Below are 26195 nucleotides of genomic sequence, written 5' to 3'. Positions count from 1 at the left end.
GCCCCATTTTTAGAGATTTGGGTATGGAGGAAAAGAGAGAGGGTTGTGATTTCTGACACTTGGTGAGTTCCCCGGAACACCGGGGACACATTCATGTATAAAAGACATACAAAAGTGCATTTTGCATGATAGGTCCCCTTTAAAATGTAAAAATGCAGATGATGATCGTTGTCTTTGTTACAGTAAATATTCTAACACATGGAAATGATTGTGGAAATGATTTATTGAAGTTGAGCACCAATCTGAATCTACAGCAGACATCGGAACCCGTCTGACGTTGCATAGGAAACAGTACGACGAACTCCAACACAAACTTCCATATTCCCAAATACCTTTTACAGTCACTGATCGGAGAGATTTCTGAACAAGAAAGGATCTAATGAAGTATTTAAATAAAGTCATGAAATGGAGGTTTCCATGTTACTTTAGATTTTTGGGGAAATTGGATGTTAAAGGCTCGGCTATGAGAATAACCAGGGACTGAATCAACATTCTCACTCTGTGTAATCTTCACGTTTTTATACAATAATGTTTTTTGGCAATATACTCTACCAACTACTTTAACAGTGCCTTCTGTCTAACTGTCCATACTTGCAGTTTTTCCTAACAGAGAGTTTTTTTAAAACATTTTTAAAACAATCAGTCACATTTTAAGAGTGAAATAGTGAGAGCCACCTTCTAAAACCAAGTCTGACTACATGAAGAACATTGTTTGCATCAAAACTGAACAAAATGAATGTATATTTTTCACATATCGATAATAAAAATGATCTTTTTTTTTTTCTTTTTTTTTAGGTAAAATTCTTCACCAACTACTTTTTTGTAACAGTGTCTTCTCTCTAGACCGCCATGCTTCCAGTATTTCAAAAAACTTCCCTGAAGAAAAATCATTGGTTGCATCAAGACTGAAAAGTATGAGTGCAAAAAGTACATTTGTTTTTTTTGTGGTAATATTGTCAGATGTTATATTGTGTTTGATATCTTCTCAAGCGTAATTAAGATATTTTTTATATTAAACTTGAGCTTTTTTTATTGGCGATGTTGTCAGACTTTAAATTGATGTTGATCTCCACCTAAAAATAATTTAGAAGAAACATTTTAAAAGTGAGAATTGTCTTTGATATCCACTTAAGCGTAATTAAAGCAATTTAAAAACACTGACATGGGAGTTATTTTAGTGGCAATGTTGTCCGACGTTGTGTTTGATATCAACTCAAGCATAATTTAGTTCTTTTTTAATTGACTTTTAAAGGGGCAATAGTCAGATTTTAAATAGTTATGAATATCATAAAGGAAACAGATGAAGACCACAGAGGTGTAGGCATGACTCTGAGTTGAACTCACTTACCTTGTAGAAAATAATATTTTTTTTATCATGTTTGTGAGCATGTATGCACTGCTGTTGCCTGGATGAAAACATGACTGCCCCCTAGTGGCAGGAGCACCTTAAGACACAATGCAAACCCTGAGAAGGAGCAGCTGAAACTGAAGGCTTTTATCTCCCATGATATCAGAATCCAGCTGGAGGTCAGGAACCTGGTTTCTTCATTCACACGTCACCAGGACAGCAGGGGGGTGAGTCCATCCAAAACACACCAAAAAAAAGTCCAATTTAAACCCGCTTTTATTTCCATGTGGTCTCTTGAAAGCTGGCACTAGGTGTTCTGAGCTTTTGAGGCCAGAGTCCTCTCCCACTGCTCCTCCACCACTCTGTAGAGCTGCATGGTGGCCCGGGCGTCCTCCACCGAGGAGTGGCCCTTCCTCCCAGTCTGAGGACGCAGAGAGAGACACTTTACCGTCACACATACATGTAAGTAGGGGTGGGTATCGTTTGAAATGTATAGATTCCGGTTCCGATTCTGCTTATCGATTCCGGTTCTTATCGATTCCGGTTCTTATCGATTCCAAAATTGTAAAAGAAAGAGGTCAAACGTTTAGATAACAAAAATATCTTTATTCTTTTAAGCTTTAACTGACATTTTTACAAATAAAAAATATACATGCAATACAAATGTATTGCACAATAGCTGTGCTTTATTTGAACTGAGCTATGCCTGTGGCAAGCTATTAACAGGCTTTACACTGTGCCTTGTCTTTTTCTTTTTTAGTGTAGTGGAGCCTCACTTCAGAGCGTTTACCACAACCCATCTTTGGTGTTATGAAGTGACTGAGCTCGTGAACTGTCTACGGGAGGGCGGGGGAGCCTCGCTGCGGGGAAACTGTGGACCTCTGTCACCGCAACTTACATGATGCCGTTTAAGTTAAATTAAGGGCGGTGCCGGCCGTCAGCAAACCGAGCCGGCCGTCAGCGGCCCGCTGACGACCGGCCGTTCTGTGATTCTCCAGAACACACAGATGGCCAGTCCTCCCTTACACTGGCTGCATTCCACCGGGTCGCCGCGGCGCAGACGGACCCGGTGGAATACAGGGTCTACCGCATTTAGGAACCGTTAAGCAGAACCGAAATTGTGTATTTTGTATGGGTACCCGGCATTTTCTTATCGGTTCTCATCTGGAACCGAGTTTCGGTTCCCAACCCTACATGTAAGGTACGTTTATTTCAGTGGCGAACCGTCAGGGCCTTCAAGGTATTCAGAGAATACCCTGGAACACTCAGATAAAACAAACAAAAAATGGATTCAATTATATAAATAAAATGAATAAATGAGAATCGTATCTGTGTTGTTGATCTGTAATATTACAGTGTTATGTTGATTTGTTTGTCCTTCTCAGACCATGCACTACGCATTTCAGTGGTTTTGTGCTAGGAAAAAAAAACGTACGTTTGGACTGACAGTTTGATCAACCAATCATATATTGATTTGTAGCCAATGGGCGTATTCTTTCAGAGTTTCCCTCGGTTCCAGGGTATTCTAGAAGGCCCGGTAGTGGCGGCGGGTGTGTGTGTGTGTGTGTGTGTGTGTGTGTGTGTGTGTGTGTGTGTGTGTGTGTGTGTGTGTGGTGTGTGTGTGTGTGTGTGTGTGTGTACAGAAGGTCCAGTTGTGATAGACACGGTTCGCCACTGGTTTATTTATATAGCACATTACTCTAGTCGTTGTAATTGTTTATGTTCTTTGTAGTTCTCTTTTCTCTTTGTACATACAATCAGTACAGACCGTCGTCTCATTTGTATGCATATCTTTTGCTTTCCACTTATAAATGACAAACATTACTGACGCCAGCCGTTCCCAACCTGTGGAACGCATTGCAAGTGGTCCGCCAAATAATTTGCAAAACATTATGATTTGTGTGGAAACATTTCATCATTAAGAATATTTGTTTTATTTGAACCTCCTTTCCTTTCTCTTTCTCGATCCTCCTTAGCAACGGTCATTACAGTGCTTGACAGCGGTCTGTACTACTGGATTTACAACGTGTCACATGTGCTGAATCGACCAATCAGAACTTTATTTAGCCTCCGTATTGTTTATGGTTGAATGTGGGTCGCGGATTTTTTTTTTGTATTCTTAAGTGGGCCCTGAGTGGGAAAGGTTGGGAACCGCTGACTTGTGCCCGTTGAATATTGGGAATATTGGGTTGCAGATTAGAATGTTCCAAAGAGGGGTTGGTTTAGCATGAAACACTGGAAATAACTAAAGGATAAGTTAAACAAGAAAGTAGAAAGAAAGGGAGGTGAAAGAAAACTATTTCTGCTAAAAAGTGAGCAATGATTGAGTCAGAGCTAAACATTTCAGATTGTGTATCTCACACTGCGACTTTAATTCATGTACCTTTGCTTTTAAATGAGTGTTTTTAAATGCCCTTTTATAATATGTTTCTTAATCAGAATCAGGTTTATCACCAGGTGGGTTGACACGTACGAGGAGTTTGACTTGGTGTCGTGGTGCATACATAAAAGTAAATCTGTTTGCAACTCACATATATCATATCAATAATCCAATTACTGTATACACTATTCTGCACAGTTTCTATCATATTCTGTTTCTATTATATTCAAGTGTATTTTATTTACATGCACTATTGTATCTGTGTTGCTCTGTGGGAGGAGCCTGTGACCTCAGATGTCCATTAGCATATCTACACTGTAGCTTTGCATACATGACCATAAAAGCCTTGAAACCAACAATAGAAAACCCAGATAGAGAAGGCCTAGCGCTGCTGGTACCTGGATGTCTCTGTTGAAGATGGCCTTGGTGAGTCTCTTCAGCGAGGCGACCTCGTTGGGGGCGAAGCCGGCCCTCCGGTTGAGGAGCGGGATGCGGGACGTGTCTCTGGTCAGTACCCCGGGGTGCGCGTAGCCCAGCACCTTGAAGTCGTTGTGGATGGCGTGTCCGATCACCACCTTGCCCATCAGGAGGCGAAGTATCTGCCAACAGAGGAGACCCTGAACTCACCACGACTGTATACAGTGTAGTACATTTACTGTACTGAACAATTTTGAGGTACTTTACTTGAGTATTTAAATATTTTTGCTGGTTTGTAATTCTCCCACCTCTGCATACAACATGTTGAAATACTGAGAGAAGGGTATTTAATGTTTTGCTGGAGACCCTGAACTCACCACGACTGTATACAGTGAAGTACATGTACTCATAAGATAAGAAGTACTTTATTGATCCCAATTTGGGAAATGTTTGCGTTACAGCAGAAACTACTATACTATACTGAAACCTTTTGAGGTACTTTACTTGAGTATTTAAATGTGTTGCTGCTTTGTAATCCTCCCACCTCTGCATGCTACATGTTGAAATACTGAACGATGGGTATTCGAACACTGATATGAATGAAATGATATGAATGAGAAAAGTGATTTTTTTTCATGTGAGGTCTGAGAAAAAAGTCGGAATTCAGATTTGTTTCTCATCAGAGGATTTCCTCACCTCCTTCCTGGCCTCGATGTAAGGCGTGGCGTTGACGAGGTCTCGGTGCCGGATGCCGCTCCACCGGGTCCGGTAGTCCGTGATGGGCACGGGGGGGTTGATGAACTTATCGTAGACCACGTCTCCGTCGTACGACACCAGGCTGCAGCGGGCCAGCTGGCTGTTGCTGCCCTTCGGCCCCGTGCCCACCATCTCACAGTCGATGGCCAGGAACTTGGTGGGCATTGCTGGTGCGGAGGAGGAGGAGGAGGAGGAGGAGGAGGAGGACTGAGTGGTGGTGGGCTTCTGGCTGCTGGAGCACGGGGGGCGATGCTTTTCTGTTCCCAGAATCATTTGTTTTTTCCTGGCACTGAGCGGACGTTGAAGGCGAGGCGCTGCAGAGTGAGTTTGACGGTAAAGTCGTGTTGTTCGAGGAAGTCGGAGGCGCTGAATGATTTGCTCCATTTTGCCGTGGAGGCAGGACTTGTCCCGTTCTGTGGTTGTAATTATTCCTTCCTTCCAGAGAGGAGGAGGCCCTGTGCTCAAACTCACGGGGCTTTTTACGATACCGCTTGTTTTTGTTTTTCCAGTTTGCCGCCGGCGGCCTCTTCTGCGCAGGCTCGTCAGAAAGGCTCACGTTGATCAGAATATTCGACATGGTTCTGGTCGCAGTCCAGCAGAGGTCAAAATAATGTCTCCTCAAAGCAATCGTACAGATGTACTTATTTTGACCTCCACCTCAAAGGGTCTTCAACCTTTGTAAGTGCAACGTTTATCAGCTGACACATCGGTTAAAAAGCATCCTGTGAGAGAAATGAGACCTTATCAAACCACGTCTTCATTTGCAGGACTTTAAGAACATACATTTTATATAACCGGTGTGCATCCACCTGCAAGTTCAGAAAGAACTAGGGGCCTTGAATGCATCAGCACATCTTTCATTAGATTTGGCTTTCTTATTAAACAAAATGTAAGTGTGATGGGGTAGGTAAAAGTAACTAGGTCGATTTACTCAAGTACTGTAGAACAATTCTGAGGTACTTGTACTTTACCCGAGTATTTCAATTGTATGCTTATTTGTACTTCTACTCCAAAACCATATCATATATATTATTCTGAAATGGACCAATCTGCACAATGACTACTTTTACTGTCCCTACTTTAACTATATTTTGATGAGAATACTTTTCTACTTTTACTTGAGTAACATTTTGAATACAGGACTTTTACTGTAACAGAGTATTCCTACACTCTGGTACTTCTACTGTCACTCAAGTACAAGATCTGAGTACTTCTACTTTTACTCAAATACAATATATGAATACTTCTAATTTGACTCTCAAGTACAAGATCTGAGTACTTCTACTTTTTCTCAAATACAACATATGAATACTTCTACTGTTACTCAAGTACAAGATCTGAGTACTTCTACTTTTACTCAAGTACAAGATATGAATACTTCTACTTTTACTTATCAAAGAGTATTTCTACACTGGTACTTCTACTGTCACTCAAGTACAACACCTGAGTACTCCTCCCTCCTCTGAGTTGATCTGAATTTCCTCATAATAAGCTCTTATTTTAAAAATAAACAACATCCTTTTAGACGTTAGCTTAACGTTAGCTCACAAACGTTACTATGCTAACTCCGTGTCTAAGTCCCTGTAAATAACTGTTTCTCAGCGGAAAATTGAACAATAAATGTATGTGGACATAATCAGTTCTATATTGATTCAATACACATCAATAACATATATTAAAATCACTTTAAAAGTGTTAAAGCAGACCTGCAGCAATCTGTCGACCCTCGATATTCTTCCTGCTCACAACAAACGTTCAACATCCGGGTCATATTACCTTCACGGACAGACAGAAAGTTGGAACAAATAGTTACTTTTGCCTGTATGGTATTAGCAGTGCACACATGAATATATCATTAGTTGTTATATACTGTAGTATAATACACGATTTTTTTACTTAAACTTATCTTAATAACTGAATTCATTACAGTAAAGCAACTTTCGAAAATCCAAATCCCCCTGGAAATTAATAAAGTATTTATTTTTCTGATACTGTTCGAGCGCCCAACCTGCCTGAAGGAATTACCGGACGCACCTGAATGCATCGTGCATGTGAATTGTACATCAATGCTAGCTATCAAGTGGCTAACCACAACAAGCCTTATTTGTGCTGGATTTGCTTTATAACTGCCGATTTAAAGTACCCAATATTTTTTAGAAACACGTATTCTTAATTGGTCAAACAAGGCAGGGTTAATAAGACAACTTGTGTTAGCATTAGCTGGCCTTTAAGCCCCATGTCAGTGAATCTACCTTCAGCTGCTCAGCATGGGGAGATGGTTACATCAAGCCTTTCTGCAGAACAACAGAGAGATCTGGCCACAAGAATCACCACGTTCCTGTCCATGTACAGCCACCTGTCCGACTCATATATCATCGTGAGTACTGATGCATGACATGACTTTAGCTTTGTTGTTGTTGGTGTGTGGCAAAGATACTATGATCAAGGTATTGTTAAGTGACTGGTAACCACTAACACACAAGAAATCTAATAAAAAAACACATGCATCTGGAAAAATGGCTCAAATGTCTCATAACTTCATTATACAGCTCTTCACCGTGGCTACTACCAGAGGTGGGAGAAGTACTCAGATATTGTACTTGAGTAAAAGTAGAATGTAAGAATACTCTGTTGCAAGTAAAACTAAAATGTTTTAATAAAAAGACAAAAACATGTATACAGACATAAAAATATAAAGTAAAATTATAAATATGATTGTGAAATGTTTTTAATTTGTGTTGAACTTTTATGTATGCACCTTGACATCAAGCCAAATCCCTCGCACGTGTCAACCTACCTGGTGATAAACATGATTCTGATTCCCTGCAGGAGTTCTTCACTGAGGATCTGTGGAGCTCGTTGCCCAGCAGCTGGAGGGTCGTGCTGCGGGACCTGAAGTACCCACAGATCGCTGACCTGTTACTGGGCGCTTCACACGCAGACAGGAGGTGCATCTGCACAATGACTACTGCGTTTCCACTTGTACTAGGCCAAGTGGAAACGCAACCAAAAACGGGCCCCGCACGGCTCGGCACTGTCTGTGTCATGGCGAATACAGTCGCTGGTTTATTTATGTCTGTAGGCCGTTGTTATGAGTGTGGAGTGAGCATATACAACGTTAGCTTATGCTGCGTTCACACCGGACGCGATGCGACGTTTGGGGGCGGCGCGATTACATGTAAAGTCAATGCAGAGACACGATCAGACGCGAATTCGCTCCGACGGCGCGCATGAAGCGGTGGACGCGGCGCGAATCACGCGATTGAGGCGATTGAAGGGGGCCGCGTCAAACGCGAGAGTTCAATTTTTTCAACTCGGGCGTCAAATTCACGTGACGCGTTCTCGCGGAAGCCAATCAGCGGTGAGGATCTCAGCCTGCCGTCACTGACGTTCAACCAGAAAACATCAGCCATTAGCTGTTAGCAGTTAGCACACAGAGCTCACAGCTCCTCATATCTGTTCAGAAACTGTACAAAAGTTAAACAAGAACAAACCACAGACTGTCTGTGTCATGGCGAATACAGTCGCTGGTTTATTTATGTCTGTAGGCCGTTGTTATGAGTGTGGCGTGAGCATATACAACGTTAGCTTAGCCTGGTCGACCCAATCTCCATTCAGAAAACAAGCATTTTAAAAGGTTTTTCGCCTGCCGTCTTGTCTGCAGACTTGTCAAGCATTAATTCATGGTTTTTACTAACCGGTATCAGTATGTTGTTACGTCGGCATCATTTAGAAACGTGTATTACAATTTAATCACGGTAAAATATGTTCATTTTATTGTAGTTGTAGCTCCCGAGCGCGTCTTGTTTGAATGATGCGAGTAAACACAGCTGGCAGCCGCGGTGAAACTCGAGCGACTAGAGCGATGCGATAGGAGCGTTTAGAGCGAAGCGAATATTCGCATCGCGTCTGGTGTGAACGTAGCATTAGCCTGGTCGACCCAATCTCCATTCGGAAAACAAGCATTCTAAAAGGTTTTTCGCCTGCCGTCTGTCTGCAGACTTGACAAAGCATTAATTCATGGTTTTTACTAACCGGTATCAGTATGTTGTTACGTCGGCATCATTTAGAAACGTGTATTACAATTTAATCACGGTAAAATATGTTCATTTTGTTGTAGTTGTAGCTCCCGAGCGCGTCTTGTTTGAATGATGCGAGTAAACACAGCTGGCAGCCGCGGTGAAACTAGAGCGACTAGAGCGATGCGATAGGAGCGTTTAGAGCGAAGCGAATATTCGCATCGCGTCCGGTCTGAACGCAGCATTAGAGCGAAGCGAATATTCGCATCGCGTCCAGTCTGAACCATAGATTGGTCTGAACCATAGACTGGTCTGAACGCAGCATAAAGCGAGCTCCGCGCTGCACTGGAAACGCGCCATTACATCACCAGAAGTCCTAATTTAAGGGGTCATTTCTCCCAAAAATATTTTCCACCAGCCGCCACTGTACAGGGGCCCAAAATACATGCTCAAAAAACACAAATTCAACAAAAGACGGATTCAATTCACAAAGCTCTGTACAGTAGATGCAAGTTAAAGAAATCCCAATTTTCACTTCCTGTAGTGTTATTTTATTTTATTTCTTTATTCTCTTTTGTCTTTTTTGAGCGCTTCTATTGGCTAGCTCCAACTCCAACACATTGTGATAGGCTAAGGGGCGGGACATCTCTAAGCTGTTGACCAATCACAACAGAGCCGGCTAGCTAACCAATGACTGCCCAGACTGGGCTCTGGTTTCAGACAGAGGTGCTGCAGCACAGACAGTATGAGAAGAATAAAGAGCTTTTTGAACATTAAAGCATGGAGACATGTCACAGTAGAGACACATATGAACCTGAACATCAGCAGAATATTTCCTCTTTAATCAAATAAAATGCAAATACATGTCTTTATGCAGGTGCATGCAGTTGTACTTGTGTATGTATATATATATATATATATATATATATATATATATATTGTGTATGTGTATATATATATACTGCCAGAGTTGTGATTTAAATAATAACCCTGCAGTGTTTGTGGTTGCAGATATCCCTCGGTGTGGCCTCTGTCTCTGTTGGCGTTTCGAGCCACTGCTCAGGCTCTGGCGTTTCCCAGAGAGAGCAGGGAGGGCGGCGGGGGGACCGAGGAGTTTCAGAACAACGAGAGTCAGAGCTCTCTGCTGCGACACATCTTCAGGAAACACGTCAAACCCAAGAAACAGCACGAGATCCGCAAGCTGGGCGCGGTACGAGGGGCTAATGCTGCTATCGCTCCAGTATTGGTCTCTGTGAATAGTGTTTTTTAATCTGTTGCGTTTTGTGTATTCCAGCTGGTGAAAGAACTGTGTGACCAGACTGACTGCAGCAGTGTGGTGGATGTGGGCTCAGGACAGGTATCATCTGATTTGATCACTATCACCCTGTTTCTGGTTTGTTTATTCAGCAATATTTGGGCTTGTCCCCTGCAGTACAAATACTGTAATACGATGTCGTATTTATAAAAGCATTATTATAACATTATTTTTGATCTTTATTAACAGTTTTCCAAAAATAATTTGGTGTTACAATGACTTTCTGGAAACAGAGAGGGGAAACGACTCAGATCTTATACTTGAGTAAAAGTAGAAGTACTCAGATCCTGTACTTCAGTAAAAGTAGAAGTACTCAGATCCTGTACTTTAGTAAAAATAGAAGTACTCAGATATTGTACTTGAGTAAAAGTAGAAGTACTCAGATATTCTACTTGAGTAAAAGTAGAAGTACTCAGATCTTGTACTTGAGTAAAAGTAGAAGTACTCAGATCTTGTACTTGAGTAAAAGTAGAAGTACTCAGATCTTGTACTTCAGTAAAAGTAGAAGTACCAGAGTGTAGGAATACTCTGTTTCAGTAAAAGTCCTGCATTCAAAATGTTCCTCAAGTGAAAGTAGAAAAGTATTCTCATCAAAATATAGTGAAAGTAGCGACAGTAAAAGTAGTCTTTGTGCAGATTGGTCCATTTCAGAATAATATATATGATATGTTTTATAATGATTGATCATTAAAGTGTTCTCAAAGCTGGTGAAGGTGCAGCTAGTTTGAAGTACTTTGTATACTGCAGTGTAGCTTGTGGATTTACTCCAGGTGGAACTAAAGTCTGATTCAACACTTGATTATATTTCACATCAGTCATCCACATCTGTAAAGTAACTAAAGGTATTAAATACATGTAGTGGAGGAAAAGTACACCATGTAGCTCTGAACTGTAGTGGAGTAGAAGTACACAATATTTGAGTATATCTACTTAGTTACTTTACACCACTGCTGGTCAACAATGCAGCTCTGAGGCAGAGAATAAAACATCCGACACACACACTATACTCGTGTTTAAATCGTTGCTCTGTCTGTTGTGATGCTCCCACTTTAACCACTGAGAGGTTTCCTCCACTCAGGGTCACCTGACGCGTTTCCTGTCCTTCGGGCTCGGACTCACTGTGACCGCCATCGAGGCGGATCGCGTGCTGCTCGCCATGGCAACCAAGTTCGACGGAGAGCTGCTGGGGGTCTTGGAAAAAGAGAGGGAGAAGCAGAAAGAGGTAGGTGTTACATTTAGTCCATAAGCAAAGGATACGATTGAGAGGTGCTTTGTTTGTGGTGTCATGGTTAGATTTTGATTCTTGTCTATTTGCCATTTAAGTTCGTATTCAAACCCCTACACTTTAATGTTCGACCACCTTTTGTCTTCAACTTAAGAACGTAAAACATCAAAATTGCAATCATTTTCATTTGTCTCACAGGGGTTGAATACTTATGCAATATATTATATACTTTTTCTACAACATGTTTCTCACATAAAACTAATGACCCTCTTTGTAAGTAAAATGTGAAATAGAACACACTCTTAATGCATCATTTGAAATGCAGAGAAATCTGATCATTTACGAGGCGGTTGAATACTTTTCCAAACCACTGTATCTCCTGCTAGACATCAACACCTCGGCACCGAAATGTACCAATACACATCTGTCTCTTTTCTTAGAGCGGCTCCTCTCTGCTCCCAGTATCTCAGCCTCGACATGTGGCCGGGTGGGTAAACCCCAAGGCATCATGGGAGTCCTTCATCGAACAGCTGAGCGGTGCAGAAGGACCCCAAACTCCATCTGGACCCCAAACTCCATCTGGACTCCAAACTCCATCTGGACTCCAAACTCCATCTAGACCCCAAACTCCATCTGGACTCCAAACTCCATCTGGACTCCAAACTCCATCTGGACTCCAAACTCCATCTGGACCCCAAACTCCATCTGGACTCCAAACTCCATCTGGACCCCAAACTCCATCTGGACCCCAAACTCCATCTGGACTCCAAACTCCATCTGGACCCCAAACTTCATCTGGACTCCAAACTCCATCTGGACTCCAAACTCCATCTGGACTCCAAACTCCATCTGGACCCCAAACTCCATCTGGACCCCAAACTCCATCTGGACTCCAAACTCCATCTGGACCCCAAACTCCATCTGGACCCCAAACTCCATCTGGACCCCAAACTCCATCTGGACCCTGTAAAAAGAGACCGAGAGGCTCCGAAGAAGAGACTTTATCAACGTCACAGCACCAGCTCAGTGAAAAGGATTCTGAAGACGAGGCCTCCAGGTGCGCGTGTGTCCAGGAGGGGGTTCGACCTCCTGGGGAAATGCTCCGTCCAGACTTCGTCCTCACGGGGCTCCACGCCTGCGGAGACCTCAGCTCCACCCTCCTCCGGCACTTCATCAGCTGCCCACATGTGCGCGGCATCACCTCGGTGGCCTGCTGCTACATGAAGATCTCCACCAGGGAGCACCCGTCCCCCCCGGGTCTGATAGCGGCTCCTCACCCCGCAGGCGAAGTACAAAGCATTTGAGTATATCTACTTAGTTACTTTACATCACTGCTGGTCAACAATGTAGCTCTGAGGCAGAGAATAAAACACACACTGTACTCATGTTTAAAGGTCCCCTATATACTGTTCTTAATCAATATATCACAGGTCTCAGATATATCCAGAGCCTGTCTCTGATTGGCTGAAACACCAAACAGATCATTGCAGCATTACCCATAATCCCCTCTGTTTCAGCCCTGTTTCCAAAGACATTTGGTTACAAAGAACTCAATGGTGCTCTAGAGGAGATTCAGGTGATAAGGGGGGGGGTTACCTTGGTTGCTGATTGGCCAATGTTTACACAAGACAAAACATCGTTATGACATCACAAAGTGGCCAAAATCTGATCAGCTCATTTTCAGACAGGTTTTTATAGAAATTGATCAAAAAGAGAGAGAATCTTTGTTCCTGAAACTTCTACATCAACATGTGTCCCCTCTTTACACAGAGGGGACACATGTTGATGTAGAAGAGACATGAAGAAGAGGGGACACAGGTTGATGTAGAAGAGACATGGAGAAGAGGGGACACATGTTGATGTAGAAGAGACATGAAGAAGAGGGGACACATGTTGATGTAGAAGAGACATGGAGAAGAGGGGACACATGTTGATGTAGAAGAGACATGGAGAAGAGGGGACACATGTTGGTGAAGAGGGGACACATGTTGATGTAGAAGAGACATGGAGAAGAGGGGACACATGTTGATGTAGAAGAGACATGGAGAAGAGGGGACACATGTTGATGTAGAAGAGACATGAAGAAGAGGGGACACATGTTGATGTAGAAGAGACATGAAGAAGAAGGGACAGATGTTGATGTAGAAGAGACATGAAGAAGAGGGACACATGTTGATGTAGAAGAGACATGGAGAAGAGGGGACACATGTTGATGTAGAAGAGACATGGAGAAGAGGGGACACATGTTGATGTAGAAGAGACATGAAGAAGAGGGGACACATGTTGATGTAGAAGAGACATGAAGAAGAGGGGACACATGTTGATGTAGAAGAGACATGAAGAAGAGGGGACACATGTTGATGTAGAAGAGACATGAAGAAGAGGGGACACATGTTGATGTAGAAGAGACATGAAGAAGAGGGGACACATGTTGATGTAGAAGAGACATGAAGAAGAAGGGACAGATGTTGATGTAGAAGAGACATGGAGAAGAGGGGACACATGTTGATGTAGAAGATACATGAAGAAGAAGGGACACATGTTGATGTAGAAGAGACATGAAGAAGAGGGGAAACATGTTGATGTAGAAGAGACATGAAGAAGAGGGGACACATGTTGATGTAGAAGAGACATGAAGAAGAGGGGACACATGTTGATGTAGAAGAGACATGAAGAAGAGGGGACACATGTTGATGTAGAAGAGACATGAAGAAGAAGGGACAGATGTTGATGTAGAAGAGACATGAAGAAGAGGGGACACATGTTGATGTAGAAGAGACATGAAGAAGAGGGGACACATGTTGATGTAGAAGAGACATGAAGAAGAGGGGACATATGTTGATGTAGAAGAGACATGGAGAAGTGGATTTTGCGTAATAGGTGACCTTTCAGTTGTTGCTTTGTCTGTTGTGATGTTCCCACATTAACCACATTCCTCCGCTCTGCCGATAAAAAAGGGTCGAGGAAGGAATACCGGTTCAAAGCAGTATTCAATGTTTACTTCAGATTAGCTCCACGTCAGAAATGAGCATGCTTGATGTCTCTCTCCATAGAGGCTGAATCATCATGTTAATCACATAGCTATCATATGCCTCAAACAGTCCTGATGCTCTTCTAGGTAATCACACATCCTGTCATGTTCACAGCTACAGTTGGGATACCTTTGTTATCATGTTACTCTCATGTTGGAAGAGGACATTCAGTGTTTTCACAACAGTTTTCCTCTGCCGGTAAAAAAGGGTGAACTGATGTGTTTCCTGTTTCCTGTGTCCAGAGGCTCCAGGAGGCGATGCTGCAACCCTCAGAGTTCGGATACCCCATGAGCTCCTGGGTGGGGGGGCTGCCGGGACACCAGCTGTCCTACAAGGCCCGGGAGGCGGCCTGTCACGCGCTGGAGGACTACAGGCGGAGGCTTTGGGAGGAAAGCCAGCTGCTGAGGACGCACTGTTACAGAGCCACGCTGGAGACCTTCATCAGGGAGCAGAGGCCCGAGCTGCGCAGAGCGGGGGTCCAGACCGTGAAGAAATCCCACCTGCTGACGTTTGCTGAGTGAGGAGACGCACACACACGTGTTTACTATGTTAAGATCTTAACAATATCAATCCTCCTTAGTCAGCAATGATTCAAGGACACTATCTGAGATTTAAAGGTCTCCTATCAGAAAATAAAACCCTCCGTACCCAAATCTCTAAAAACGGTGGAACAACGGAGCTGATCCAGATTTGCGTCCGATATGACGTAATATCTGAAATGTGGGCGGGCTTTAGACCCACGGGCCTATCAGAAAGTTGCTATCAGAAACAATGCCCGACGTGTTTTGGACGTAATATGGTCTGTGTTTACATTAGCATCGCTAACACTCAGAGCTAACCTGTACTGGAGAGAGTTTGTGTAAAGAAGCAGGAAATAAAAAAAGGAACTCACCTTGTGGTAAACCTGAGAAAGAGTTTGAGCTCCATAGTGTTTCAGAGAGAATCCTTGAAGTGGTTTGGAACATGATATGGCGTTTAATCATGGCAGCATTTAGCTGTGTCTGAGCAGAGCAGCCAGTCTTCACTGCTTGCCTGCGTGCTCAAAAGGGGGCGGGGCCAGCAGCTACTGACCCAGAATCAGCACTTCTCTAACCGGGCTGGAATAGAGGGATTTTGAGGGATGTCTAAAATGCATGATCTGTTTGGTATTTCGAGCAAAACACATCATAGACATGTTTTTTATATATTTGTATATATCTGAGACCCATAATATATGCCTAAAGATAGCATGATAGGAGATCTTTAATGTCCCCCTCAGGTACGCCTGTCTGGGCCTGGCGCGGGTCGGCCTGCCCCCAGACCTGCCTCTGGACGGGGGGCGGGTAGAGGCCATGTTGGAGCAGCAGGGCCGGGTGGTGGTGTTCTTCAGCCTCGCCCTGCTGCTGGCTCCGGTGGTGGAGACGCTGGTGCTGCTGGACCGCATCATCTACCTGCAGGAGAACGGTGAGGACTGCTCTAAGGCTGATGTCTGCTCATAGAGTTCTTTATGGAGGAAGCAAGGCACTAAAGAGAGATTCATCCCAGCGTTTCATCAAGAAAAGCACTTCCTGGTTCCTTCCACAAATAAAAGCCAAAGGGATTTCTCCATGTGATTTTTGCAGAAAATTATCTCTGTCAAACAAAACGTTTATGATTCTAACACATTTAGTTCAGCAGGATAATCTCCACATATTAACACCACTTTATGATTTCTGAAGTAAAAATCTAACGTTAGGCTATAAAGGAACTACAGGACGGTCACATGACTTCACGTCACCACCGCTAAGCTAAAGGAGGCTAATGTTGGGCTAGAAAGGAACTACAGGACGGTCACATGACTTCACGTCACCACCGCTAAGCTAAAGGAGGCTAATGTTGGGTTATAAAGGAACTACAGCACGGTCACATGACTTCACAGTCACCGCCGCTAAGCTAAAGGTGGCTAATGTTGGGCTATAAAGGAACTACAGCACGGTCACATGACTTCACATCACCACCGCTAAGCTAAAGGAGGCTAATGTTTGGCTATAAAGGAACTACAGGACGGTCACATGACTTCACGTCACCACCGCTAAGCTAAAAGAGGCTAATGTTGGGCTATAAAGGAACTACAGCACGGTCACATGACTTCACGTCACCACCGCTAAGCTAAATGTGGCTAATATTGGGCTATAAAGGCACTACAGGATAACATTTTATACAGTGTCGTTGCCAGCGCTTTCTGAAAAGGTTTAATTATTTCAATACAGGCCCTTTATCTATTTGTATTTGCATTTTAATAACTGAATCTTCCTCTTCCTGCAGATGTGGACAGTCGGCTGGTTCCTCTCTTCGACCCAAACCTTTCTCCCAGAAACTTTGTGCTGGTGGCTCTGAAGGCTCGAGGACATGGAGGAGCAAAAAGGAAATCCTAACAAACTGTATACGTTTCTCTTTGTTGGGAAAAGTCACGCTTACTTTCTGATAATGAACTCAAGATTACAAAAAAGTCTAGTTCTCTTTTAAACCCAAACCCGAAGTCTTACTGTTTTTATATTTTAGCCTCTGTTTTTCCAATTAAACTGGCCCTGTTATGCACATTTTCAAGTTTCATTTGCCTATGTCTCTACTGTGAATGTCTCCATGCTTCAAAGCTCAAAAAGCTCTTTATTGTTCTCATGCTGCCTGTGCTGCAGCACCTCTTTTCACCCTCTGTCTGAAACCAGAGCCCAGTCTGCTCTGATTGGTTAGCTGGCCGGCTCTGTTGTGATTGTTCAACCGCTTAGAGATGTCCCGCCCCTTAGCCTATCACGTACAATGTGTTGGAGCGCTAGCCAATAGGATTATTCCATAGTGTTTGGGAGAGAAACTCCGGCCCATTCCCAAACCACACCCTACTCCTACGTTTGCGCGTTCACGTGGAGGGTCCGCCATATTGAGGGCTGTTCCAAAGCAACGAGTGTGGAGGGGGAGTGGGCTATCAAGCCCTCAAACAGCGAGTCTGCAGCGGTGCTGACTGGAGACCGGTCTCTACCTGACCGGAGTCACGCTGTGTGTGTCCGTCAGGAAACACGCTGTTTACAGGTAGTTCCAGCAAACATCCACTGATAAACTGCGATGTTAACAACCTCATGATAACCTCATATGTTTTTAACTTAGGATCATACCTGTGTTTAGTCTAGAAAAAGGTAAATGTGTGCATTTTATTATAAAGTTGTGTATATTTACAGACCGTTGCAAAAACTAAGAAGCTTATAAACATCAGGTTTAAAACTAAAAGAGCTTTGAAACACAATGAAAGATGTTTGGAGTTTTATTTGAGTTATTAATTTAAACATTTTGTCTAAGAGATGCTGATCTAAAACCGTTGTTACACACAGTTACGGCATTTCCTGTTTCTGCCGGAGAGAGGGGAGGCCGTCCCAAAGCTTGCTGCTGTGTTTACTCCCTCCATCTGACAGGAGGGAGCCTCGTTGAGCTGCGAGTGTGGCTACAGACGGAGTTCACTCCGTCACGGAGGGGTAGGGTCGAGGGAGTGGTTTGGGATTGGGCCTCCCTCTGGAGGAAACACGGAGATGTTAGCCTTTGGAGACCATTAACATGCACTAAAACCTATAAAACACTACAGGAGAGGGAAAACCCCAAAAAGCAGAATAACAAATAACCTTTATCTTCAGGCGTCCTCACAACTTAAAGCTCAGACTTATTTCTTAAACGAAAACATAAATCTGGTATCTTTAAAAGAAGAAAGTGAACCAGCCTGCATGAGAGAATCAGCTAGTCCTGTTTGCGGTCAAATCTCAAACCCTTTGTTCATCGCACTGCAGAGAAATGTATATCGAAGGGACAAAAGGCAAATCTAAGATCAGTGGAGCAGAAGATAAACAAACACACGTTAACAACACAGTGTCTTTATTATGGAAATATAAACCAGAGAGGACTTGACACCCTGTTCTTTTTTTTTGTATTGCAACATTTTTACACAGAATGTCTCAATGTTATTGGTGTTGAAATACTTTCCATGCAGAAACTCTTTATTGCCCCCCAGGTTCCTCAGAAAGCACTCGATCACAACCAGATGTTCTCCAGAACGCTGCTCTGAGACCAGTTTAGCTTTCATTACGTGTGGGGCATCTCATTGAGTTGTGAGCTCAGCAGGGGTCCTAAATCAGCGCAGAGACTCCATTCGTGGACTCCTACTCCACCCCCTGAGCAGAGAAGAAGAAACGACTAAACCTCTGAAGTCTTTGTGAAGCAGCGCACAGTTTTGAGAGCTTTCAGAGAGCCATGGAGTGTTTGTTTTTAGTGTTTTTGGGTTCGCTGCTGGTTCCTCTGCGGGCACAAAGCAGGACAAACTGCAAGCCCATGACCTCCACCTTTTGTCAGGGTTTAGGGTACTCCACCACCCAACATCCTACAGGAGCAACGGGGTACAACATGCGGGAGATCGGTCAGATCGTGGAGACTTCGTGCTCTCCGAACGTGGCCGTGCTCATGTGCCGGGTCGTGGTGCCGGAGTGCGGCTCGGAGGACGACGCTCGGATGAGGCCGTGCCGAGCGCTGTGTGAGAAGGTGAGGACGGACTGTGAAGCTCCGCTGAAAGCCAAAAGGATCAGCTGGCCGTCGAGGCTCCGCTGCGACACTCTGCCCGAGAACAACTGTGCGCCGGTCAGTGTGAACACATTCATCTGTTTGCATCTTATATCATATTCCATGTACTTCTATATAGACTCTTCTTGCACTATTTATATTCTATTTTATTTGTTCTATGTCGTATATCAGGGCTTCTCAAACTCCGGACCGAATTGCAAATCAATCCGGACCGAACCCTGTGTCCCATTATAAAACAAAGTACTCATTTTGATGTAAATTAAAGTGGACCTATCATGCTATATTGGAAACATATATTGTAGAGCCATACCTATACAAAACATGTCTGTGAAGTTTTTTGCTTAAAATACCAAACAGTTCACCCATTGTAGCCATAGACGCATTCACACCGCAGTACTTTTCCCACAAAGGTTAATCAGAACTTCGTTCATGAGAACTCTTTTGTTCTCATTAACTAAGTAGCTACAGATCGCGTTCACACCGGAATAAATCCCTGGGGGAGGATTAGGCAAATGAAGCCGCTGACGTCACTTCTTCTTCTGCTTTGGGTTTACTGGCAGGCTGCAAACCACTTCAAGGCGTATACTGCCGCCCAAAGTCCCCGGCCGGAAGTCCCCGGAGTTGGGGACTGGCTTCAGTAGAAGCTGCTGGGACTCCCAGCAGCTTCTACTGAAGCCTTCCATAATCGGCAGAACGCCGACACCTCCTCATCTCCACCGCTCCCATGTTTTATTTTGTGTTGCCATAAGTTAGTCTCTCTGCGTTTCTGCGCTGGGCTAATGCTAATAATGCTAATAATGCTAATGCTAATAATGCTAATGTGAGGATAATAAAATGGCAGCTTCACAAAACTTTTTGGGAGTTTTACGGGGCGTGGTTTGCAATCCGCCCAGCCAATCAGACACAGGAACCTTGTTCTCCCACGAAAGTCCCTGCTCTCTAGCAGGGACTGAAAAGGGGGTGAAAAGGTTCTCATGAACTAATTTGAGTTCCGGCTCTTTTTGGTGTGAACGCAACATTTCGGAACTATATCGGAACTAAAGTGGGAAAAGTACTGCGGTGTGAACGCGCCTCATGCCTCATACTGCTCATACCCCTCTATTGCAGCCCTGTTAGAGAAACACGGATTTTGGGTCCTTAGCTTGAAAATAAAAAAGGAGGAGGCGGAGCTAATGCCTGATCAGAATTCTACCGGTGATAAAGTTACATTCTGCTGTGATAAAACGCCATCCTGTTCTAAACCACATCAAAGATTATTTCTGAAACAGTATGGAGCTCAAATGCTTTTTCTCTTGCGGGTTTATCACAAGGTGAGTTATTTTTATATTTCCTACTTTTTAAACACATGTGCTCTCCAGTACAGGTTAGCTCTGAGTGTTAGCGGGGCTGGCTAATGTAAACAAAGACGAGATTACGTCCAAAACACGTCAGGCATTGTTTCTGATAGCAACTTTCTGTGGGTTCGCTGCCGATTTGACGTCAGATCGGCAGCAAATCTGTATCCGCTCGTTGTACCCCTGATTTTAAAAGATTTGGGATACTGGCATTGATGACCAGGACCATTGACCTTGTATAAAATTCACAAGTGGACCTTTAACAAAAACATTTGAGTACTCCTGTCCTATATATTCATGTTGCACTGTTGGAGGAGCCTGTGACCTAAGATTTCCATTGACATATCTACACTGTAGCTTATGTGCATATGACAATAAAACCTTTGAAGTGGTTTTATGGACAGCGCTGATTTGTTTCTGTTCCTGTAGGGTCAGGTCTCCAGCCCCGCTCAAACATCGTTGCCTACATGTGAGGAGATCAGCGTGGCTCTGTGCCGGGACCAGACGTACACCGAGACTGTGCTGCCGAACCTCCTGGGCCACGCCTCTCAGGAGGAGGCCGGCCTGGAGATAAACAAGTATTCCCCTCTCATCCAAGTGGGCTGCTCCTCTCACCTGAAGCCTTTCCTGTGCTCCGTCTACACTCCGAAGTGTGTGTCTGGAGCTCGTCGGCCTCCCTGCAGGACGCTCTGCGAGAAGGCCAGGTCGGGCTGTGAATCCCTGATGAACAAATACAACATCCTGTGGCCAGAAGCCCTGCGATGTGAAGCCTTCACCACCGAGAGCTGCGAGAACGTAAGTCTCCTCTTCCTCGTTTTCTACTTTCAGGTTCATATCAGTATGTAGTGTCTCTACTTTAAAGAGTCCTCTCCTGCTGATGTTCAGGTGTGTATGTAGTGTCTCTACTTTAAAGAGTCATTACATTACATTACATGTCACTTGTTAGATGCTTTTATCCAAAGCGACTTACATACTCAATACTGTGGGCAATCCCCACAGGAGCAATTTGGGGTGAAGTATCTCAGGGACACAACGACATGCTGACTGCAGTGGGGTTTGAACCTGTGACATCCGAATACCAACTCACAACCCACTGCACCACACACCTCCATCGTATATCAGAATGTAGTGTCTCTACTTTAAAGAGTCCTCTCCTGCTGATGTTCAGGTGTATATCAGCATGTAGTGTCTCTACTTTAAAGAGTCCTGTCCTGCTGATGTTCAGGTGAATATCAGCATGTAGTGTCTCTACTTTAAAGAGTCCTCTCCTGCTGATGTTCAGGTGTATATCAGAATGTAGTGTCTCTACTTTAAAGAGTCCTCTCCTGCTGATGTTCAGGTGTATATCAGCATGTAGTGTCTCTACTTTAAAGAGTCCTCTCCTGCTGATGTTCAGGTGTATATCAGCATGTAGTGTCTCTACTTTAAAGAGTCCTCTCCTGCTGATGTTCAGGTGTATATCAGTATGTAGTATCTCTACTTTAAAGAGTCCTCTCCTGCTGATGTTCAGGTGTATATCAGTGTGTAGTGTCTCTACTTTAAAGAGTCCTCTCCTGCTGATGTTCAGGTGTATATCAGTATGTAGTGTCTCTACTTTAAAGAGTCCTCTCCTGCTGATGTTCAGGTGTATATCAGTGTGTAGTAGTGTCTCTACTTTAAAGAGTCCTCTCCTGCTGATGTTCAGGTGTATATCAGTATGTAGTGTCTCTTCTTTAAAGAGTCCTCTCCTGCTGATGTTCAGGTGTATATCAGTATGTAGTGTCTCTACTTTAAAGAGTCCTCTCCTGCTGATGTTCAGGTGTATATCAGTATGTAGTGTCTCTACTTTAAAGAGTTCTCTCCTGCTGATGTGCAGGTGTATATCAGTATGTAGTGTCTCTACTTTAAAGAGTCCTCTCCTGCTGATGTTCAGGTGTATATCAGTATGTAGTGTCTCTACTTTAAAGAGTCCTCTCCTGCTGATGTTCAGGTGTATATCAGCATGTAGTGTCTCTACTTTAAAGAGTCCTCTCCTGCTGATGTTCAGGTGTATATCAGTATGTAGTGTCTCTACTTTAAAGAGTCCTCTCCTGCTGATGTTCAGGTGTATATCAGTGTGTAGTGTCTCTACTTTAAAGAGTCCTCTCCTGCTGATGTTCAGGTGTATATCAGTATGTAGTGTCTCTACTTTAAAGAGTCCTCTCCTGCTGATGTTCAGGTGTATATCAGTATGTAGTGTCTCTACTTTAAAGAGTCCTCTCCTGCTGATGTTCAGGTGTATATCAGTATGTAGTGTCTCTACTTTAAAGAGTCCTCTCCTGCTGATGTTCAGGTGTATATCAGTGTGTAGTGTCTCTACTTTAAAGAGTCCTCTCCTGCTGATGTTCAGGTGTATATCAGTATGTAGTGTCTCTACTTTAAAGAGTCCTCTCCTGCTGATGTTCAGGTGTATATCAGTATGTAGTGTCTCTACTTTAAAGAGTCCTCTCCTGCTGATGTTCAGGTGTATATCAGTATGTAGTGTCTCTACTTTAAAGAGTCCTCTCCTAATGATGTTCAGGTGTATATCAGTATGTAGTGTCTCTCCTTTAAAGAGTCCTCTCCTGCTGATGTTCAGGTGTATATCAGTATGTAGTGTCTCTACTTTAAAGAGTCCTCTCCTGCTGATGTTCAGGTGTATATCAGTGTGTAGTGTCTCTACTTTAAAGAGTCCTCTCCTGCTGATGTTCAGGTGTATATCAGTGTGTAGTGTCTCTACTTTAAAGAGTCCTCTCCTGCTGATGTTCAGGTGTATATCAGTATGTAGTGTCTCTATTTAAAGAGTCCTCTCCTGCTGATGTTCAGGTCAGGTGTATATCAGTATGTAGTGTCTCTATTTAAAGAGTCCTCTCCTGCTGATGTTCAGGTGTATATCAGTATGTAGTGTCTCTACTTTAAAGAGTCCTCTCCTGCTGATGTTCAGGTCAGGTGTATATCAGTGTGTAGTGTTGTACTACATTTTTCACGTATTTTTGTATCTCCATTCTTTCAGATTCAAGGTTTCCCTCAACCATCGTCTGCATCATGTGAGGACATCACCATCCCTCTGTGCAGAAACCTTCCCTACTCTCAGACTGTGCTGCCGAACCTCCTGGGCCACGTCTCTCAGGAGGAGGCCGGCCTGGAGGTGCATCAGTTTTTTCCTCTGGTTAAAGTGAGCTGCTCCCCTCACCTCCAGCCCTTCCTGTGCTCCGTCTACGCCCCTGAGTGTGTGGTGGGGACGCCGCGGCCCCCCTGCAGGACGCTCTGTGAACACGCACGCTCCAGCTGCGAACCTCTGATGAAAAAGTTTGGTTTTGCGTGGCCAACAGCCCTCAGGTGTGAAGCCTTTACCACCGAGTCCTGCGAACACGTGAGTCTGCTCTCTGAGGACAGATATAAGTGTCTGATTTCCAGTCAGAATATGTCCTCACACTTGATATAAGACCTAATAACTTAAGAAGTAACAATGCAGGGAGATATAGAGTCTTGTATCTCAGATGTTTTTTTAGCTGCTGTGGTATTCGTAAAAGAAGGATCATCTTGTTTCAGGAAATTAATCTAACTTGATTTTAGAAAACACATTTTTATTGTAAAATCACCAACTAACATCAGGACACTTTTGAGCATTTATGGCTTTAAAAAAAACAGATGGTAGTTATGGGTACTTTTTACTTAAGTACATTTCGAAGCCCAAACTTCTTTACTTTTACTTGAGTAAAGAAGTTTAGTCAGTACTTCTACTTTTACCAGAGTATTTTAAACACGAGTATCTGTACTTCTACTTGAGTAAAGGATGTGTGCACTCTTCTTCTCTTGCTGCAGTATGGAGTGGGCAGCAGTGGGGGGGTCTGTGAGCCGATCACCATCCCCATGTGCCAGAACCTCTCCTACAACCAGACCATCAGCCCCAACCTGCTGGGACACACCAGTCAGAGGGAGGCGGTGGGGAAGATGTCCTTCTTCAACGCCATGGCTCAGTCCATGTGCCCCGTGGACGTCCGCCTGTTCGTCTGCATGGTGTACGCCCCCAAGTGTTCGGGAGGGGAAGTGCAGCGGCCCTGCAGGTCCTTCTGTGAAAGAGCCAAGCGGGGCTGCGAGGGGACGATGGCCAGCTTTGGGGTTTCCTGGCCAAACGACCTGCAGTGCAACGCTTTCCCCGAGCAAATGTGTGTATCGGTAAGAAACGGACACGTTGTGGACAGAAATATATTTAGTTCGACATCCGAAAAGGAGTGGGAAGAAGTTTACACTTATTTAATCCCACCCCTTCTCCCAAAAACTAAATTATTAACACTTTTTTTTAACAAAATGTACAACTAAATGTTCGTCAATATACATTTACAATTATAAAAAGATGATATCATAGGGTTAAATGTGATGATGTAAATGAATGATCATTGGACTTCCCTTTGCTGTTCTGTTTTTACATGACATCCTTTCCTTTTGTTTCACAGGAAGACAGCCGGCCAGATGTGAGTATTTACCAAAATAAATGTTCATAGTTCTTACAGTAGAGGACTTAACTTAAGGGTTTACAGGTAGCTGAAGGAAAAAGTTAGTCGTGTTGGGAAGATGTTGGGACTTTGTCCTCATGCTGCACCAGTGACTCCTACTGTGTTGATTTGAGAGGAGTAGCATGTGCCCAGTCCAGACTGGAAGAATAAAATACCACAGAAATCTGCTAATTGACTATTTGTGCATCAGTCACCTGTGTTTCGTTAAATAAAACGTCAGAGTGATCGAAGAATAAAAAAACAGAGAAAAGTCTGATGATTTGAAGTTAATGGGGGCCGCATTTAACAACAGCAACACTTTATTAAAACATCTGTTTGAAATTTCACACAACTCTTAGCCTTTGGGGTAAAAAGTCCTCAAAATGTTTACATTAAACGTACTGTATTATATGTATATTGCATGTTGTGTTGTCAGTTCTTGGTTCATCTCTCTTGTCTCCGACAGACGCTGGATGCTGAAGGAGTTCTCGCTAAGCTGAACGCCGGGGGCTACACCGTTCGTGGCAATAGTCCGTTTATGTTCCACTTAATAATATTCAATCATCTGAATGAGAATTTTTTACACTCTAACATATTTATCACCCCCTATTTAGCCCTGACTCTCAAGACAGCCCGTCTCCTGTTGACCCTCATGGACGTATCCTTTGCAATGGCCAAACATTTCTACTGGCACCAACCTGATCTGATGCAATATTTAGCTCCGACAACAACGTTTTAGTCTAGTTTCCACATTGATCAACCGTGACAAGAAACAGTAAATGGGGCAGCTTTAGCCAACATTGCTAATTTCCAGCTGTTGTCCCCGGCCAGATGATAATGCTCTTGAAGTTGATTCCCAACTATGCTATAAGGATATTGAGGTGCATTCCTTCGACTAATTAAAGTTCTTTAACCGAGGGCTTTCAGGCAGACCGGTCTGGAGACCTGAATGTGGTCGAGGTCTTCAAGATGGAGCACTATGCGGCTCTTGTCAGGCGGGAATATGTGGAGAGCTACGAGAGCAGGAACCCGCCCTCCGTCCCTCAAAGCCAAATGAAAAGGGCTTTGTCCGCCCATGGTGAAACGTTCTGTCTTCACACTGATTGCTTTTCTTATAACCACGTATTGAATCACCAGCTTACAAGCTTCTAGACACATCAACCGCCGGCGGGGACCCTGTTTTTTTTTTTCACAACACTGTGTCTCAGGGGATCTTAATATTTAAGAACCTATTAATGTGTTCCAAGGTTATCCAAGGTTGGTAATCCAAGGTTAGTTTTCACTATAAGTACAAAATATATTTTGGA

The 26195-nt window shown here is 43.6% G+C and overlaps 3 protein-coding genes across 3 annotated transcripts in view; 2 read left to right on the top strand and 1 right to left on the bottom strand.

Moving 5' to 3' along the window:
- Nucleotides 1-203: 203 nt before the first annotated feature.
- Nucleotides 204-6668, bottom strand: isg20l2 (interferon stimulated exonuclease gene 20-like 2). Its single transcript, XM_034203876.1, is given in 5 exon segments — nucleotides 204-1769; nucleotides 4127-4327; nucleotides 4842-5154; nucleotides 5156-5623; nucleotides 6608-6668. Coding segments are annotated over 4 exon segments (951 nt in total). The 5' UTR covers nucleotides 5479-5623; nucleotides 6608-6668; the 3' UTR covers nucleotides 204-1655.
- Nucleotides 6669-6957: 289 nt separating this feature from the next.
- On the top strand, nucleotides 6958-17053 carry rrnad1 (ribosomal RNA adenine dimethylase domain containing 1). The gene is made up of 9 exons (XM_034203878.1): nucleotides 6958-7278; nucleotides 7731-7849; nucleotides 9932-10130; nucleotides 10215-10277; nucleotides 11314-11457; nucleotides 11901-12749; nucleotides 14735-15009; nucleotides 15751-15935; nucleotides 16776-17053. The coding sequence occupies exons 1-9, from the start codon at nucleotides 7138-7140 to the stop codon at nucleotides 16883-16885; spliced, it is 2085 nt and encodes a 694-aa protein (XP_034059769.1). The 5' UTR covers nucleotides 6958-7137; the 3' UTR covers nucleotides 16886-17053.
- A 1573-nt stretch (nucleotides 17054-18626) lies between these two features.
- Nucleotides 18627-26195, top strand: part of LOC117538280 — a 10415-nt gene continuing 2846 nt past the window's right edge. Inside the window, exons 1-8 of the mRNA XM_034203877.1 lie at nucleotides 18627-19118; nucleotides 20825-21190; nucleotides 23406-23765; nucleotides 24218-24571; nucleotides 24850-24867; nucleotides 25355-25418; nucleotides 25503-25546; nucleotides 25816-25966. Of these exons, the coding sequence (XP_034059768.1) occupies nucleotides 18738-19118; nucleotides 20825-21190; nucleotides 23406-23765; nucleotides 24218-24571; nucleotides 24850-24867; nucleotides 25355-25418; nucleotides 25503-25546; nucleotides 25816-25966 (1738 nt within the window). The 5' untranslated portion in view covers nucleotides 18627-18737. The remainder of the gene's footprint in view (nucleotides 19119-20824; nucleotides 21191-23405; nucleotides 23766-24217; nucleotides 24572-24849; nucleotides 24868-25354; nucleotides 25419-25502; nucleotides 25547-25815; nucleotides 25967-26195) is intronic.

This window comes from Gymnodraco acuticeps, unplaced genomic scaffold (genome assembly GCF_902827175.1).
Source record: "Gymnodraco acuticeps unplaced genomic scaffold, fGymAcu1.1, whole genome shotgun sequence".
In the NCBI taxonomy this organism is placed as follows: domain Eukaryota; kingdom Metazoa; phylum Chordata; class Actinopteri; order Perciformes; family Bathydraconidae; genus Gymnodraco; species Gymnodraco acuticeps.
This window is presented reverse-complemented; position numbering and strand designations above follow the sequence as displayed.

What these genes read in the sequence shown, in the direction of transcription:
- rrnad1 (XM_034203878.1), top strand. Translation starts at nt 7,138, where the DNA reads ATGTCAGTGAATCTACCTTCAGCTGCTCAGCATGGGGAGATGGTTACA. An exon ending in AGATCCGCAAGCTGGGCGCG is followed by an intron (nt 10,131 to 10,214) that starts GTACGAGGGGCT and finishes TGTGTATTCCAG; the next exon opens with CTGGTGAAAGAACTGTGTGA. An exon ending in AGAGGGAGAAGCAGAAAGAG is followed by an intron (nt 11,458 to 11,900) that starts GTAGGTGTTACA and finishes CTCTTTTCTTAG; the next exon opens with AGCGGCTCCTCTCTGCTCCC.